The sequence below is a fragment of the Echeneis naucrates genome, chromosome 4, assembly GCF_900963305.1.
Source record: "Echeneis naucrates chromosome 4, fEcheNa1.1, whole genome shotgun sequence".
NCBI lineage: Eukaryota > Metazoa > Chordata > Actinopteri > Carangiformes > Echeneidae > Echeneis > Echeneis naucrates.
In genome coordinates, this window is record NC_042514.1 from 3,765,870 (window position 1) to 3,783,951 (window position 18,082).

At 45.6% G+C, this 18,082-nt stretch overlaps 1 protein-coding gene across 2 annotated transcripts in view; it reads left to right on the plus strand.

The window, feature by feature from the left end:
- Positions 1 to 18,082, plus strand: part of obscna (obscurin, cytoskeletal calmodulin and titin-interacting RhoGEF a) — a 41,758-nt gene that overhangs the window by 8,354 nt on the left and 15,322 nt on the right. For both annotated transcript variants that reach the window (XM_029499441.1, XM_029499442.1), the window contains 27 exons: positions 112 to 378; positions 472 to 747; positions 982 to 1,248; positions 2,064 to 2,330; positions 6,574 to 6,840; positions 6,929 to 7,195; positions 7,344 to 7,610; positions 7,706 to 7,972; positions 8,174 to 8,440; positions 8,753 to 9,022; positions 9,206 to 9,484; positions 9,585 to 9,842; positions 9,960 to 10,226; positions 10,488 to 10,754; positions 10,965 to 11,231; positions 11,435 to 11,701; positions 11,921 to 12,187; positions 12,368 to 12,634; positions 12,772 to 13,038; positions 13,232 to 13,498; positions 13,668 to 13,934; positions 14,148 to 14,414; positions 14,561 to 14,827; positions 14,988 to 15,254; positions 15,383 to 15,649; positions 15,738 to 17,861; positions 17,943 to 18,015. In XM_029499441.1, coding sequence (XP_029355301.1) covers positions 112 to 378; positions 472 to 747; positions 982 to 1,248; positions 2,064 to 2,330; positions 6,574 to 6,840; positions 6,929 to 7,195; positions 7,344 to 7,610; positions 7,706 to 7,972; positions 8,174 to 8,440; positions 8,753 to 9,022; positions 9,206 to 9,484; positions 9,585 to 9,842; positions 9,960 to 10,226; positions 10,488 to 10,754; positions 10,965 to 11,231; positions 11,435 to 11,701; positions 11,921 to 12,187; positions 12,368 to 12,634; positions 12,772 to 13,038; positions 13,232 to 13,498; positions 13,668 to 13,934; positions 14,148 to 14,414; positions 14,561 to 14,827; positions 14,988 to 15,254; positions 15,383 to 15,649; positions 15,738 to 17,861; positions 17,943 to 18,015 — 8,887 coding nt within the window. The remainder of the gene's footprint in view (positions 1 to 111; positions 379 to 471; positions 748 to 981; positions 1,249 to 2,063; positions 2,331 to 6,573; positions 6,841 to 6,928; positions 7,196 to 7,343; positions 7,611 to 7,705; positions 7,973 to 8,173; positions 8,441 to 8,752; positions 9,023 to 9,205; positions 9,485 to 9,584; positions 9,843 to 9,959; positions 10,227 to 10,487; positions 10,755 to 10,964; positions 11,232 to 11,434; positions 11,702 to 11,920; positions 12,188 to 12,367; positions 12,635 to 12,771; positions 13,039 to 13,231; positions 13,499 to 13,667; positions 13,935 to 14,147; positions 14,415 to 14,560; positions 14,828 to 14,987; positions 15,255 to 15,382; positions 15,650 to 15,737; positions 17,862 to 17,942; positions 18,016 to 18,082) is intronic.

An 18,082-nucleotide genomic window follows, 5' to 3' on the forward strand; every position in this document is an offset into this window, starting at 1 on the left:
TTTGTGGTGGACTGTGAGTGATACAAAGTACCACAAGTATGTGCACACAGTTACCTGATCTGAAGGGCAGAAATGATTCTGTTCCCTTGTCACTATAATGCCACATTTTAGCCCTTCCAATCACCTTCAAGCAAAAGCTGAAAAACATCCAAGTTGAGGAAGGCCACAACATCACGTTGCATTGTGAGATCTCTAAACCTGGAGTCCCGGTGGAGTGGAGCCTGGCAGGAGATCTGCTGGAGGACAATGAGAAGTACCAGATTAGGCAGAGAGACTCTGCCGTGGAGCTGATCATCAGAGATGCGGTGCCAGAAGACAGCGGCGTTTACACCTGTGTGTGCAGAGAGCAGAAGACAAAGGCCACAGTTAAAGTTATTGGTATGTTAAATGTGTGTGATACATGTGGTGGTGGTGATCTGCTCTAAACAGGCACCTCTTCAGTGAAACCCATGTCTGTATTCGCTTGAACAGCCGTTCCCGCCACATTTAAAGTGAGCCTGAAGAACCAGGAGGCCGAGGAGGGGACGAGTGTGACGTTACGCTGCGAGCTGTCGAAGAAGGGTGTCCCAGTGCAGTGGCTCAGAGAGAACAAGGTGCTTTCTGGGGAGCTATCGCAAGGAAAGTATCTGATGAAGGTGGAAGGAAAGACAGCTCTGATGACCGTTATCAGTGTCCAACAAGAAGACACAGGAAAGTACAGCTGCATCGCAGGGGATGAGAAAACCACAGCTGAAATCAAAGTAAAACGTAAGTTTGAGGCGCATTGCAGCTCATTATTTGCACAAGGAGGCATTGAGGAAATATGTCCGGTGCAGTAGTTTTGTACATATTGGGCTCAATTGAATCTATTGGGATACATCCACATACAAAGTCTAAAGCCATCAGTCTCTGGAGGGAATATGAATTTTCAGGTTAGGACAAAGATGCTGCCTGGCCTTGTCGTACTGATGAATGAAGGAATGTCTGCTGTGCCCACATCAGCACTTCCTGTGACATTCAGACGAGAGATCCAGCACCTGGTGGCGAAGGAAGGCCATAGTGGAGTTTTCTCCTGCGAGCTCTCCAAACCTGGAGCTCCGGTGGAGTGGAGGAAAGGCCGGGTCATCCTGAAGCACGGAGAGAAGTACGACATGAAGCAGGAGGGACGTCTCACCAAACTGGTCATCAGCAACGTGGAGGAGAGCGACGCCGGGAAATACACCTGCAAGACCAAAGACAGCCAGTCGACCGCTGAGCTCACCGTCCAAGGTGAGATGGGGGCCAGTCTGAAAATGCTCATTTGACGCTTGATTTTGCGAATCATTTTTGTTTCCTCCTTTTGTAAATCTTTCCCGTGTATCCAACAGCATCACCTGAGCGCCGGCGTCAAAAAGGTCAGCGTCAAAGCAGGACAATAAAAACAAAGCAGGCCCAGTAGCACTCTGTCACCTCCATTATGAACTTAAACCTTAATGGAGAGTCTGTTCTCACTCATCTGCTCATCAGCCTGATTACGGCTGAGTCACATCATACTGGCCATTTAGACAATAGCTTGTAGCTCCATCCTCAGTAGATGTGTAACTAAACTCCAGCACTTTCCATGTAGTGATTTTCATGTAAGTCGTATTACATGATAAAAAATATCTAATCACTGATAATTGATTACAATATCCTCATTATACTGTAATCTATAAGGGATTGTATTGTAATCCGTTATCAGTTTTCACAGTTTAATATATAGTTTTATTCAGCATGACTTACCTTGTAAACAAACCTGGACATGTTGCTGCCATCATTGCTGCAACATGTCAGCGGGATATTTATTGTAGCGGACAGTCAAAGAAGACGTCATCATTTACTTTGGTCATTTTGAAGTGAAGGAAATTAATATTTTGTTCTCCACATTTGTCTGTAAATTCTGTCCTTGTTTGAGGTGTGCAATACAAAATAACTCTATAATTTGGGTAGTTGTGGTAAATAATTAAATCCATACAGTTTACTTGTTTAAGCTTTTTTTCAGGAGGGTTTCACTTTTGACACACACGAATGTGAGCACTCACTTTCTGGTTCTTGGCTGTCGACAGCTTTACCACCAAGTTTCAAGCTGCCGTTGGTGAACCAGGAGGCGATGGAGGGGAACAGTGTGGTTCTTCGCTGTGAGCTCAACAAACTGGCACCATCGGTGGAGTGGAGGAGAGGAGGTGAACAGCTGAGGAATGGAGACAAATATCAGATGAGGAAGAAGGACCTCCAGGTGGAGATGAAGATCATGGACCTGACCCTGGAGGACGGTGGAGATTATACCTGCGTATGTGGAGAAGAGAGGACAACGTCAAGGATTGTGGTGAATGGTGAGTACTGCAGCCAGGACAGTCAGATGCAGGGGAGACTCGCTATGGCTGGGGGGTCCGGACTCTGGATGGTTCTGGCCTGGTCCGGTCTAGTCTCCAGGAGGGTCCCATCTGTGGGCTAGTCTGGTCCGGTCCGGTCTAGGTCCTGTTCCTTGCTGTAGCCAGGTCCATGACTCGTCACCAATTAACCAATTAACCTGCCCGGTTACTGTAATAAGATGTTCAGCCACAGCAAGAATATATGGAATTGTGTTAATTAGCTGAGACAAATATTTAGAACTATTGATCATTAGTGAGCAAATAAAGACACAAAGCCATGAAAAGAACCTCAATGTAGGGAAAATAAAATACAGCTGCCCCTGAATGTCTCAGCAGGCTTTAGCTCCCCCGTTATTCCAACCATGCCTTTATCGCACATACATGCTAAGCTAAACATTTTGCTAACCGCCCATTAATGTGACTCAACGTAAGTCCGGGTGAGTTTTCAGGTCGTCGATCCAGCGTCCTTACTGTTGTCACCACAGACTTTGCAGACTTCTTGTTTCTTGACGCCATTGTGTCAACCGATTTGGTTCCTCCCAAATTCCTGTTCGCCTTTACTGCCGAGTCGTGCGTACTTAAAGTAGAAACACAAATAGAAACACAGCTGGGTGTACGGAAAGCGAAATGGAACAAGCCAATGTGTAGGTTACTGGTATGGTATTTATTATATAACAAAATAAATTGAGAATGCATTTGTTCGGCCATTCTTTGTCAATCTTTGTGTAAATGAATGCCAGCTAGCATATCTGTGCGAGAGTAGCCTACGTTAAGTAAACCTCACTGCCGGATCACTTACACTAGTTAGTCGTTTCGAAATGGACTGCTAGCTAACTGGTTAGCTAACTGGTTAGCATGCTCGGCTGACGAACTGACATAATTTTTGACGTATAACGTTCCTATAGCTTACAGTTCATTTGGAAACGGGCAGAGCGCCTCCGAATGACATATTTCTGCTCCTCGGAAACACCCACCGGATAGTGTCCGTATGTTTCATAATTCACGAACTTGTTGAACACAAGTTTACCATTTTAAGAGCATACACTCACATGACAAACGCTCATCCTGGCCGCCCTTTGGGAAACTGGGTTGGGAATTAGTTTATGTCCTGGGTTAGTTCAAAGTAAGGGCATGATTTATACGAAAGTCAATGATCCGTTCACTGAACACTTTAAATATTTTCTCCCTGAAAGCCTACACATGATCTGTTATGTCTTGCACGACATGCCCATAAAATAGGCTATAGGTCTACATAATTATCATCAACCAGTTAAACTGTAGCATATACACAAGAAAAATTCAGCAACAAAGCCTGGTATTTATTTACTCATAAAAATTATAAACAAGTCAACAGGCGTGGACTCGGAGCTAAGAAGAAGGGGTCACGTGGGATGCTGGAGCCAATAGCAGCCCACTCTGGGTGGCACGTCATCACGGTTAGGTCATGTGACGTAAATGTGAAATGGTGAAGTAGCGCAAATGTTTGCTACTACTCGAGCAGCGCTGTGGCGCAGCGGTAATGCTGCCGCCCCGCACCTAGGTGGGAGGGGTTCGATTCCCGGCTAGGAATCGGCTAGGGTAATGTAAATGTAATGTATATAATGTAATGTAACACCGGGGTTAAGTGATGACAATGTTAATATGTATATGTAATGTAATGGTGATTGTATGACTGTAATGTTGAGTTTGAATGTAAATGCATGTAATGTAATATATATGATATGTAAAGGTCCATTCCCGGTGTGGGCACCTGAACGTGTCTACGGAGTTAATTGGTTGCGAGTAATGGACTGGGCTAATGCAGATACGGCGCCCCCCCCAGGACCTAGGCCGAACCAGACCAGATGGGTGACGGCACCCCTCCAGGAACGGACCAAGACCAGACCGGAGACAGACTAGACCAGTAAAGCACACAAGTCATGAATTATTTTAGTGAAAGATTATGTAATATTTCAGTATATTTTCTTTTTTTCTTCCTAATTGTAACCACCCCCCCCACAACAAATGGTCTGGCCACCGAGCCTTCTCTAAGCCCCGCCCCCATACTGTTGCTATGCTAGCCTGTTGACTAAAGTTCGGTAGGAAAATGTCCAGTCAGCATCACTCCAGTGATCAGAAAGGAAAAGAAAGAAGAATAAGAAAATAAAGGGTTGAGAAGTTTTCTATACAAATGTTTTTTAAAAGGTTGTGGCGGTGAATTTGGGACGGGAAACGTAGAGCAAGGTAAGAAACAGGGTCGTTAGCTTGTAACGTAAGCTAACTGGCCAGCTTTAATGCTAACGTCCGTTAGCCTAGCTTGTATTAAAGCCCAACACAAAACGTTATCTTGGACAGAAACAGCTGAGTTTGGGAGCTCCATTAGAAAGAAAGAGACGGAGAGGCTGTAGCTGCAGTCAAGTAACAGAGAAAGTGACATGGGGGGGCAGAGGAATTTATTTAACGCAACCAATTAACTCCGTAGACACGTTCAGGTGCCCACACCGGGAATGGACCTTTACATACATTTGCATTCATATTCAACATTACATACATTTAGGGTTACAGTAAGTCATACAATCACCATTACATTTCATCATGTATACATATTAACTTTGTCATCACTTAACATTTACACCTACCCTACATTTGCGCTACTTCACCATTTCACATTTACGTCACCTGACCTAACCGTGATGACGTGCCACCCAGAGTGGGCTGCGATTGGCTCCCACGTGACCTCTTCTTCTTAGCTCCGAGTCCACGCCTGTTGACTTGTTTATAATTTTTATGAGTAAATAAATACCAGGCTTTGTTGCTGAATTTTTCTTGTATATATGCTACAGTTTAATTGGTTGATCGATCAGTGATAATTATGTAGACCTATAGCCTATTTTATGGGCATGTCGTGCAAGACATAACAGATCATGTGTAGGCTTTCAGGGAGAAAATATTTAAAGTGTTCAGTGAACGGATCATTGACTTTCGTATAAATCATGCCCTTACTTTGAACTAACCCAGGACATAAACTAATTCCCAACCCAGTTTCCCAAAGGGCGGCCAGGATGAGCGTTTGTCATGTGAGTGTATGTTCTTAAAATGGTAAACTTGTGTTCAACGAGTTCGTGAATTATGAAACATACGGACACTATCCGGTGGGTGTTTCCGAGGAGCAGAAATATGTCATTCGCAGGTGCTCTGCCCGTTTCCAAATGAACTGTAAGCTATAGGAACGTTATACGTCAAAAATTATGTCATCAGTTCGTCAGCCGAATATGCTAACCAGTTAGCTAACCAGTTAGCTAGCAGTCCATTTCGAAACGACTAACTAGTGTAAGTGATCCGGCAGTGAGGTTTACTTAACGTAGGCTACTCTCGCACAGATATGCTAGCTGGCATCCATTTACACAAAAATTGACAAAGAATGGCCGAACAAATGCATTCTCAATTTATTTTGTTATCTAATAAATACCATACCAGTAACCTACACATTGGCTTGTTCCATTGCGCTTTCCGTGCAACCAGCTGTGTTTCTATTTGTGTTTCTACTTTAAGTACGCACGACTCAGCAGTAAATCAGCGTAAAGGCGAACAGGAATTTGGGGGGACACACACACACCATCTTTTTTTTTTTTTTTTTTTTGAGGTTTTTCAAACCAAACAAATGGTGACGTTAACTTGAGGCGCCGGTCGCCATAGCTACCGACGTCTGAGGTGCGAGTGCGCGAGGCGCTCACCCGATACCTGATGTGGTCATCACCGTGCCAAAAAGCAGGAAGTGACGTCAAACTCGCCGGGCGTTTCAACGTTTCCTCGATGTCGATACGACAGAAAAAGAAAACATGATGATTGTTCACGAGTCCGAAGTTTTTTCGTCACAATCCAGGACAAAGTGTGACCATAACTCTTGTGCTGGGGGAGAAGATACAAGTTACTCTGCTGTAAGTCACGATTGAATCTGCAGGTTTAGTTTTGGTAAAAAATGTACTTTCTTACCTCAAACTTAGTTTTTTGTTTTTCATTAAAATCTTCCAGCTTTGCCAACCACCATGTGAGTTTGGGGATGAAGAGGTCAAACACTGAAATGATCATATGACCCACGTTACAACCATTCTTGGTTTTGCTTGGCGGAAAATGGAAAAAAAAAAAAAAAAAAAAAAACAACAACAACCAACAAACAAACAGTTGTTAAGATAATTTTAATTGCTGCTCTGCTGGTCCTCTCCAGAACGGCCCATCAAATTCCTTCAAGAGCTGAAAAATGTTCAGGTGCAGGAGGGAAATGTTGTGGCTCTCTGCTGCGAGCTCTCCAGACCAGACGCTCCCGTGCAGTGGAGGAAGGGAGACGTAGTGTTGACCAGTGGAGAGAGATACCAGATAAAGCAGAGCGGAGCCACTCTGGAGCTCCTCATCAGGAAGAGCCAGCCTGAGGACAGCGGCACGTACAGCTGCACGTGTGAAGACATCAAAACTAGCGCCACCATCATTGTCACCGGTTAGAGTCCTCAGACGCCATTACACCAAAACATAATTATGTTTCGTTAAGTTGCAGATTTCATTGTGTGCTGCCTCTCATTCCTCAGCGATCCCGGTGTCGTTCAAGCAGAAGCTGAAGAACCAGGAGGCTGTGGAGGAGGGAGGGGTGACGCTGCGCTGTGAGCTGTCCAAGTCCGGAGTCCCGGTGGAGTGGAGGAGAGACGCCCAACTCCTCAAGGAGGGAGACAAATATCAGATGAAACAAGAGGGCCGGGTGGCCGAGATGTTGATCAGAAATTTACGTCTCACCGATGCTGGGGAGTACTGCTGTTTCGCAGACACTGCTGTCACTTCAGCTGAGATCAAAGTAAGAGGTACGCTTCGCTGCACCTGATCCAGAAGAAGGATTTTCATCTGGAGATTATTGTGTCTTTTCCAGTTTGGTCTTTCTTATAGAGTAAAAACAGCTGATGTTGTGAGAAATCTTCTTCATTTGTTGCCTGTCTTGTTGGTTTTTCTCAGCCCTCCCTGTAACATTTCAACAAGAGGTGGAGAATTTGGAGGTGAAGGAAGGGGACAGTGGGGTTTTCTGCTGCAAGCTCTCCAAACCTGGAGCTCCGGTGGACTGGAGGAAAGGCAGAGTCATCCTCAAACCTGGATACAAATATGAGATGAAACAGGAAGGACATCTCACAAAACTGATCATCAACAATGTGGAGGAGATTGATGCTGGGAAATACACCTGCAAGACCAACGACTGCCAATCAACCGCTGAGCTCACCGTCAAGGGTAAGGTGGAGATCTTGCATTGAGTCCACGATTAAAAATATGACAGCAATGACATTTCAAATAAAACAGCTCTGTTCTGGTCTCAACCCTTGCAGCTCCACCCATCATGTTCAAGACGAAATTAAGGAACCTGCAGGTAGAGGAGGAGAACAGCATGACTTTGAGCTGCGAGTTGTCCAAGCCTGGCCTCTCTGTGGAGTGGAGGAAAGGAGATGAGCTTCTGAAGAATAATTTCAAGTACCAGATTAAAAACCGAAACGGCGTCATGGAGCTGACCATCAAAAACGCACAGCTGGAGGACAGCGGTCTGTACAGCTGTACCTACGGCGATGCCAAAACCACAGCCTACGTCACCATCACACGTAAGGGAAGGCTGTTAATGAAGACCAGCATGATTGGGTGTTTTTTTTGCAAATTTTTAAATGATGCATTTGTATTTAAAATGAGCAAAAGTAGGACAAAAGGAATTTCCCTGAAGTCCTTCATTTGTTATGTAGCCTTCAACTTCTTCATCTGCTCTCAAAACACAACACCAACATTGATGTTTTACCCCAAATCCACAGCTATCCCCCTCACCTTTAAAATGGGTCTGAAGAACCAGGAGGCTCCTGAAGGAGGCATTGTGATCCTTCGCTGTGAGCTGTCCAAGGCCGGGGTGCCTGTGCAGTGGTGGAAGTCGGACGACCAGCTCTACCACGGAGGGAGGTATCAGATGATGCTGAGAGGGAACATAGCAGAGATGCAAATCAAAAATATCCAGCCTGAGGACGTAGGAGAGTACAGCTGTGTGTTTGGAGAGCAGCGGACAACGGCTGAAGTGAACGTGAGAGGTATTTATTTAACCTTCTCTTTCTGATGTCAACAACCCTCATCTAATCTCTTTATTGCTGCTAATCTTGTTTTGCAATCTATCTATTCATTGGGTGGGCAATTTCAAGTGGCAGCCGGTTGGCACTTCTTTTGCAACAATGACATTTAAAGCACCATCGTCTGGCTTCTCCCCTGCTCCTCTCTGTCTCTGCTTATTGAATTTATCAATCAAAAGTGTTGGCGCTGTTCTGGATCATGTCCTCCATTAGCAGATGATCCCAGTGTTTCTGTTTCACTTCAGTTAAACCCACCTCCTGTCTCTCTTTAATCAGCGGCAGCCTCTGTTTTCTTCGAGAAGGAACTGGAGAACAAAGTGGTGATGGAAGGAAAATCTGTGCTGCTGTCATGTGAAGTTTCCAGCGCTAACGTCCCTGTAACTTGGAAGAAGGACAACATTGTGGTGGAAGCAGGAGGACGAATCATTTTAAAGAAGAAAGGCCCTGTGCACTCTCTGGAAATAGAGAAATTACATTTAGAGGATGTTGGAGAGTACTGCTGTATTACCAGGGGGAAGAAGACCACGGCCAAGCTGACTGTGAGGGGTATGTTGACATTAGAATGGAATCTCATCCCGCCATTTACTGATAGATTTTACAAATTTGTTTACCTAAGAGGAACTGTGGCATGAAAATAACCTGGCAGGCCGTTTTCAGCAAAGTTCATATGCATATATCACTTTCCATCTCTAAAAATCCAGCTGTATCTAGCTCCTTCCTTCTCCACAGAGCGCGTGCGGATTGTTACAGAGCTCCATGACATAACAGTGACAGCAGGAGAGGATGCGGTGTTTGTGTGTGAGCTGAGCCACGCAGACGTGAGCGAAGGGGTCTGGTGGCTCGGATCCAGCCCTCTGCAAAGGAACGAGATGAACCAAATGACATGTGAGGGCCGCCAGCACCGACTGGTCCTCACCATGACGACTCCTGAGGAAACGGGCACGGTGGCATTTGTGATTGGGGATGAGAGGACTTCTGCGTGCCTCCTAGTGGTGCCTAAGGCCAAAGGTGAGCAGAAACATCAGACATATGGTGTAGGAATACATTTAGTATGTCAAACCAAACAGCGGATGTTCTTCATTTTTGGTACTGTGATTCCAAATCTTAGTTTTATTCGAGGAACATCCCAAAGATGTTGTGATTGTGGAGGGAGAGATGGCCACTTTGTCCTGCACCATCTCGGACTTCACCTCGCGGGTGACGTGGAGACGCAACCACATCCCCCTTTGCAATGGTGATAAATATGAGCTGCGTAAGGAGGGGAAAGTCCACCAACTGCTCATCCATGATGTGGACTCCCTGGATACTGGGATATACTCCTGTGATACCGGAGATGTTCAGAGCACTGCCAAAGTTACTGTAACAGGTAAAATTGAGGTGGATTAATAAGTTTCTTATGAAGATGCAGTAAGTTTATTTGCTGTAAGCTAAAACATTCTTACTGAGCTGAATTCTCCAATTCTGCTTTTTCCTGTTATCTCAGAGCTTCCTCCGTTCTTCCAAGAAGAGCTGCAGAGTGTGGAAGTTGAGGAGGGAAGTTCGGCGTCGCTGTACTGTGAGCTGTCTAAACTTGGAGTGCCAGTGCAATGGAAGAAGAACAGAGTCGTGCTAAGAGCCAGCAGAAAGCATGAGATGAGGCAGGATGGCTGCTTCTTCCAGCTGCACATCAGGGAGCTGAAACTAGACGACAGTGGCAGCTACACCTGTCAGGCAGGGATCGCAGAGACCACTGCGACCGTGACAGTGAAAGGTGAGCAAAGTTGCGTATTCGTACAGAGAATTTGGCTTCATGAGCAAACTTAGAAAAGACAGAAAATGGATGTATTTATCAGTTTGTCAGTTTCCAACACAGCAGTTGTAAGTTTATTAACACATCTTAGTGCATTAATTCAAGCTAACATACTCACATCAAGTATAGCAACTTTCCTATGATCATCTGAGCCTGCCTAACATGCAAACAGTGCATGTTCTGTCATGCATAATTTGATGGTGATGTCTCCCTTTTCTACAGAGCTCCCTCCATACTTCAAGAAAGAATTAAGACGTACGGAGGCCGAGGAGGGAGGGGCCGTCTCCCTGTCCTGTGAGCTGTCTAAGCCTGGAGCGTCGGTGCAGTGGAAGAGGAATAGGCTGCCGCTCAGAGCCAGCGGGAAGTATGAGATGAAACAAGATGGCTGCCTCCTCCAGCTGCACATCAAGCAGCTCATACCTGAGGACAGCGGCTGCTACACGTGCCAAGCAGGAAGCGCAGAGACCAGTGCGACTGTGACGGTGAAAGGTGAGTAAATGTGAAGGTTTACATTGCAAATGCAACACGCTTTCTTATCTCAATTGAAACTCCCTGCTGAAAATCAGCATGATTTCATCTTAAAATCAACAATCGTCTGTCTCATAAATATAGAACACATACAATAAGACAATATATGAAAACAGCAACATAATGTCTAACACTTGCAACTGGCTGTTGCAACTTTCCTGTCTTTCCTAGAGCTCCCACCATTTTTCAAAGAGGAGTTGCAGAACGTAAAGGCAGAGGAAGGAGGTTCAGCCTCGTTGGCCTGTGAGGTGTCCAAACCTGTCCTGCCAGTCCAATGGAAGAAGAATAAGCTACCTCTGAGAGCCAGCAGGAAGTACGAGATGAAGCAGGATGGCTGTTTCCTCCAGCTCCTCATCAAGGAGCTGAAACCTGAAGACAGCGGCAGCTACACCTGTCAGGCCGGAAGTGCAGAGACCGGTGCCACTGTGACAGTGAAAGGTGTGTGAAGGTGGAAATCTGGAGGTTTTAGAGTGTCAGCAAACCCTAAATGATGGAAGACGGAGTAACCAAAATCTGAAATGGCCAACACTCAGAATAGAGCAAAAGTCAATTGTCTTTCATTTATAATTTCTGCATTTTACGTCTCCTGCTATTTCTGGATTGCTTAAATATCACAGCAAGATATGCTTGATGGTTCCCAGAGCTCCCGCCATTTTTCAAAGACGAAATGCAGAATATGGAGGCTGAGGAGGGAGGTGTCGTCTCTCTGTCCTGTGAGGTGTCCAAACCTGGTCTGTCCATCCAATGGAAGAAGAACAGACTGCAACTGAGACCCAGCAGGAAGTACGAGATGAAGCAGGACAGCTGTTTCCTCCAGCTCCTCATCAAGGAGCTGAAACCCGAGGACAGCGGCAACTACACCTGTCAGGCAGGAGGAGCAGAAACAACGGCGAATGTGACAGTGAATGGTGAGTACATTTGGATAAATCTGACTGTATCAGAAATATTTTGCTCTTAAAGTTGTACAGCATTTTCCTGTTGTCTCTGATCTATCTGGAAGTCATTTTGTTATAAAAAATAGTATATGTAATATGATGTAGTTACAGTTCTGATCTGATGATGCTTCCAACAACATTCCCTTTATATTATGGACATATAATGCTGGTTTTTCTTGGCTATTTTCCCAGAGCTCCCTCCATTCTTCAAGAAAGACCTTATAAATGTGGAAGCTGATGAGGGAGCAGCAGCATCCTTGACCTGTGAGCTGTCTAAACCTGGAGTATCGGTCCAATGGAGGAAGAACAAGCTGCCACTGAGAGCAAACAGGAAGTACGAAATGAAACAAGATGGCTGCCTCCTCCAGCTGCACATCAAGGAGCTGAAACCTGAAGACAGCGGCAGCTACACCTGTCAGGCAGGAAGTGCAGAGACAAGTGCAACCGTGGCTGTGAAAGGTGTGTTCTTGTTGACACTGTGGTGTATGAACTGAAGTCTGTTGTTTTTTACCTCTCAGGTTCTTAATGACAGGAGGGGATACATTTCTGCAAACTCAAATATCAAGTAGAGATAATCTAAAAATAACTGAATATATTCTCTTAAATAATATTCTGGTCTGCTCTGTACCACCTACCTAGAGCTCGCTCCATTCTTCCACAAGGAATTACAAAATGTGGAGGCTGAGGAGGGGGGGGCAGCCTCCTTGTCCTGTGAACTGTCTAAACCTGGAGTATCGGTGCACTGGATGAAGAACAAGATGCCACTGAGAGCAAACAAGAAGTATGAAATTAAACAAGATGGCTGCCTCCTCCAGCTGCACATCAAGGAGCTGAAACCTGAAGACAGTGGCAGCTACACCTGTCAGGCAGGAAGTACAGAGACCAGTGCGACCGTGACAGTGAAAGGTGTGCTACTAAAATTAAGTGTTCACTGCAAGTTGGATGGATCTTCATAAACAAATACATTTGATAGATCTCCGGTCCAGTTCCACTTAAGATGTATAATTTCTTTCCCCAATCCAAACTTTTTTTTTTTTTTGCAGAACTCATTCCGTTCTTCCACAAAGAATTAAAAAGTGTGGAGGGTGAAGAGGGAGCTACAGCCTCTCTGTGCTGTGAGCTGTCTAAAGCTGGAGTGTCAGTTCAGTGGAAGAAGAACAGGCTGCCGCTGAGAGCAAACAGGAAGTACGAAATGAAACAAGATGGCTGCGTCTTCCAGCTACACATTAAGGAGCTGAAACCTGAAGACAGCGGCTGCTACACCTGTCAGGCAGGAACTGCAGAGACCAGTGCGACCGTGGCTGTGAAAGGTGTGTTCTTGTTGAGACTGTGGTGTATGAACTGAAGTCTGTTGTTTTTTACCTCTCAGGTTCTTAATTACAAGAGGGGATACATTTCTGCAAACTCAAATATCAAGTAGATATAATCTAAAGCTAACTGAATATATTTGTTGATCTTATTTTCTTAAATAATATTCTGGTTTGCTCTGTACCACCTACCTAGAGCTCGCTCCATTCTTCCACAAGGAATTACAAAGTGTGGAGGCTGAGGAGGGGGGGGCAGCCTCCTTGTCCTGTGAACTGTCTAAACCTGGAGTATCGGTGCACTGGAAGAAGAACAAGACGCCACTGAGAGCAAACAAGAAGTATGAAATGAAACAAGATGGCTGCCTCCTCCAGCTGCACATCAAGGAGCTGAAACCTGAAGACAGTGGCAGCTACACCTGTCAGGCAGGAAGTACAGAGACCAGTGCAACTGTGACAGTGAAAGGTGTGTGAAGTTTGAAATGTACAAGGCAAAGTTTATGATTTTGTTTGTATGCTGTTTTGTGATTGGCTGAACCTCCTGGGACCATGAAAAGACATTTAGGTAATGACTCATGCACCATTTCTCTGATGGTAAACACATTTCACCTCCTCTTTTTGTGAATGCTTCCCAGAGATCCCACCATTCTTCAAGAAGGACTTACAAAGTGTGGAGGCTGAGGAGGGAGGTGTCGTCTCCCTGTCCTGTGAGGTGTCCAAACCTGGTCTGTCCATCCAATGGAAGAAGAACAGACTGCAACTGAGACCCAGCAGGAAGTACGAAATGAAGCAGGATGGCTGTTTCCTCCAGCTCCTCATCAAGGAGCTGAAACCTGAGGACAGCGACAGCTACACCTGTCAGGCAGGAGGAGCAGAAACAACAGCGAATGTGAAAGTGAATGGTGAGTACATTTGGATAAATCTGACTGTATCAGAAAAAATTTTGCTGTTAAAGTTGTACAACATTTTCCTGTTGACTCTGATCTATCTGGAAGTCATTTTGTTATAAAAAATAGTATATGATGTAGTTACAGTTCTGATCTGATGACACTTCCAACAACATTCCCTTTATATTATGGACATATGATGCTGGTTTTTCTTGGCTATTTTCCCAGAGCTCCCTCCATTCTTCAAGAAAGACCTTATAAATGTGGAAGCTGATGAGGGAGCAGCAGCATCCTTGACCTGTGAGCTGTCTAAACCTGGAGTATCGGTCCAATGGAGGAAGAACAAGTTGCCGCTGAGAGCAAACAGGAAGTACGAAATGAAACAAGATGGCTGCCTCCTCCAGCTGCACATCAAGGAGCTGAAACCTGAAGACAGCGGCAGCTACACCTGTCAGGCAGGAAGTGCAGAGACCAGTGCGACCGTGACAGTGAAAGGTGTGAAGTTTGAAATGTGGAATGAAAAGTTTATGATATAAATTAATTTGTGGGCTGTTTTGTGATTGGTTGAACCTCCATTAAAAGGACATTTAAGTAATGATGGTAAAGACATTTTGCCTTCACATTATGTGAATGCTTCACAGAGACCCCGCCATTTTTCAAGAAGGACTTGCAGAATGTGGAGGCTGAGGAGGGAGGTGTCGTCTCTCTGTCCTGTGAGGTGTCCAAACCTGGTCTGTCTGTCCAATGGAAGAAGAACAGACTGCAACTGAGACCCAGCAGGAAGTACGAGATGAAGCAGGACGGCTGTTTCCTCCAGCTCCTCATCAAGGAGCTGAAACCCGAGGACAGCGGCAGCTACACCTGTCAGGCAGGAGGAGCAGAGAGCAGTGCGACTGTGACAGTGAAAGGTGTGTTCATTCGCTTGGACTAAAATTAAGTGTTCACTGCAAGTTGGATGGATCTTCATAAACGCATACATTTGATAGATCTCCGGTCTAGTTCCACTTAAGATGTAGAATTTTTTTCCCCAATCCAAACCTTTTTTTTTCCTTTTTTTTCTTTTTGCAGAACTAATTCCGTTCTTCCAAAAAGAATTAAAAAGTGTGGAGGGTGAAGAGGGAGCTACAGCCTCTCTGCGCTGTGAGCTGTCGAAAGCTGGAGTGTCAGTTCAGTGGAAGAAGAACAGGCTGCCGCTGAGAGCAAACAGGAAGTACGAAATGAAACAAGATGGCTGCGTCTTCCAGCTACACATCAAGGAGCTGAAACCTGAAGACAGCGGCTGCTACACGTGCCAAGCAGGAAGCGCAGAGACCAGTGCAACCGTGGCTGTGAAAGGTGTGTGTTAAGTCAATATACATGGGGAATGATCTTACTTTGGATTTCCAAGATTTTAAATGGTTTTCTACACATTGTATTTCCACATAAAGGCAAAATCATTTCATTTTTTTTCCCTGCACATTCAGAGCTCCCCCCATTCTTTACCAAACTATTACAAAATGTTGAGGCTGAGGAAGCAGGAGCAGCATTGTTGACCTGTGAGCTGTCTAAACCTGGAATGTTGGTGGTGTGGAAGAAGAACAAGCTGCCGCTAAAACCAAACAAAAAGTACGATATGAAACAAGATGGCTGCCTCCTCCAGCTGCACATCAAGGAGCTGAAACATGAAGACAGCAGCAGCTACACCTGTCAGGCTGGAAGTGCAGAGACCAGTGCGACCGTGACAGTGAAAGGTGTGTGTGATTCTGAATGTCTGATAACTTCCATTATTCATGAATAAGATGCAAACCTTTCCTTTTTTTTTCTTCACCCTGTTGCTAGCGCTACAATCTGCCCCATCAACAAAAGAGCCTCCCTCAGTATTACCCCGATCGAGGGCCACAACTCCTGTTCCAGAGAATGAGAAGCCTGGATTTCCTGAGGCCAAGCCTGTTCCTCCAGAGCCCAAAAAGAGAATTCATAGGAAGGCATCTATTACAATATCAGAGAAAGATGCAGAGCTGAAGGAGGATAGTGAAGACCAAAAGGAAATCCAAACTTTGAAGCAGATGTTAAATAACGACGATGCTGTAAAGACTGTCGCACAATTTAAAGAGGAAGACAGCGAGGATTACAAGAAGGCTGCTCCTTCAGTGAATTTAGCGGAGAAGACAGGTGACAGAATGGATGGGAAGGTCAAAGATCCAAGTAGGTCTTTGGAAAGAGAAAATGAAGTTTTCCTGGACAAGCGACAACCAGGAAGGAATTGGGAGGAATCAGTTACAACTGACCTTAAAGTGAGTCGGTCAGAGAAGAGTCTGCGTGACAATGTGGTCGAGCACAAAGAGCCAAGTGAAGTCGAACGAAGCTTAAAACAAGCAGGAAAGCCGTCAGAGGCACAGAGTGAAGTTCAGAAGGAGGCGGAACGTGCAGGGACTCTACTGAAGAAGAAGAATGAGGCTGAAAAACAACCCATGGAGGAACTGGGCAGGTTAACTGGAAAAGAAATAATAAAGGAACACATGAAGCCAGCAGTCAAGGAAGCTGCAGAAGACAAGACAGAAGAGGAACTTTTAAAAGCACCAGCGAGAGCTAAAGGAAAGACAATAGAGGGAAAGCAACCAAGCAAATATATTTTAAGAGAAACTGAGGAATTGATTCCCCAGGCATTAAAGAATCTACTAAACGGTTCTGAGGAAGATGTTAAACGGAAACAAGTGTCAGCTGAGGCGGATGGAGACATAAAGCCACTGAAGCAAGTGCCGTCTGTCGAACAACCAGAAAAGCCCTCAGAAAGAGTGGCTGAATTAGTCCCACCGAGGCCACCTGCCAGGATAAAAGGCAAAACAAAGGGGGTTATGGAAAGAGAATTATCAAGGGACACAGAGACAGATCAGGAAGGACCAGAGCTGACAGGCAGTGTAGATCAGCTAGTGAAACGGTCAGTAAGCCCTGTGGGAAAAGAGGAGGGAGAGAAACCTGGACTGGAGAGGAAACAGTCATTAACAACAGACACTGAGGTGTCAGAGAAAATAAGGCAGCCTGTAAACACAACAGAGAAAGATTCGCTCCCCAAACAGCCGATCAAGCAACCAGTCAAGCCCATGAGGAAAGAGTCCGAAAGAAACCAGGAAGTTAAATCTGCAGTTGAGCCGATGAGAAGGAAGGCAGACAATCAGACAGTTAAGTTGATAGATGACGCTCCCCTTCTGCATACGTCTGAAGACGAAACTTTCTCAGAGGCTTTGACTGAGATACCCGTGACCATCCAGCCCAACGGCTCCTGTACCGAGAGGCCAAATGAACCCTGCGGTCCTCCACCAGAGGTTGACATCAACATCGAGGATGAACCGCAAATGCAAGAGGCTGCGGTGAAGATCCAAGCTGCCTTCAAAGGCTACAAGGCCCGCAAAGACATGCGACCTGTCTTCAAAGAGGTGTTTAAGAACCAGAGTGCAGATCTTCATGGTACAGTCACTCTGGTGTGCGTTGTGGAGGGAAAACCCAGCACTGTGCGCTGGCTGAAAAACGGCCAACAAATCACCAATGACCACCGCTGCCGTGTTGAGACTTCAGACAAAGGTGTGTGCACACTTGTGATCAAAAACCTGACAACCAATGACAGCGGGATCTACACCTGCGAGGTGGTGAATAAGTTTGGCGTGACCTCCTACAATGGAAACGTAACAGTTGTGCAGCCTCAGCAGCCCGCTCCGACGGCACAGAGGCCTTTGCATCCACCTCTCGCGGCCATCACTCCTTTGCAACTTGCCCCACAAAGGCCTGAGGTTCCGGCCGAAACCGAGACTCCGACTGAAGAACAGATACCCGCTTCAGCTCCCGATGCTGCAAACTATGTAGAAAGTGTGAGCGTCTCCCTGTGGGAGGCCTACAACCTGACGGAGCAGGCTGTCCCAGCGAGTTTACAAGAGAGGAGAGGATCATCACTCATTGCTGCCAGCTCGAGTGAGTGACTCAGAAAAATATGGACGTCGTTTGTGGCTGTAAATTTAAAGCGTGCCTCGTATAATTTTCTGCTTTCAACAGTGTCAAGTCCCTCTGATTACGACACCGCTCCCGACATCATGGAACCTGTTGAAACTGGCCCTGCTGCTCCGAGGTCAGAGCGCAGAAGAAAACATGAGTTTTGTTTGATTGCTAAGCTGAATAAAATACCCAGAATACCT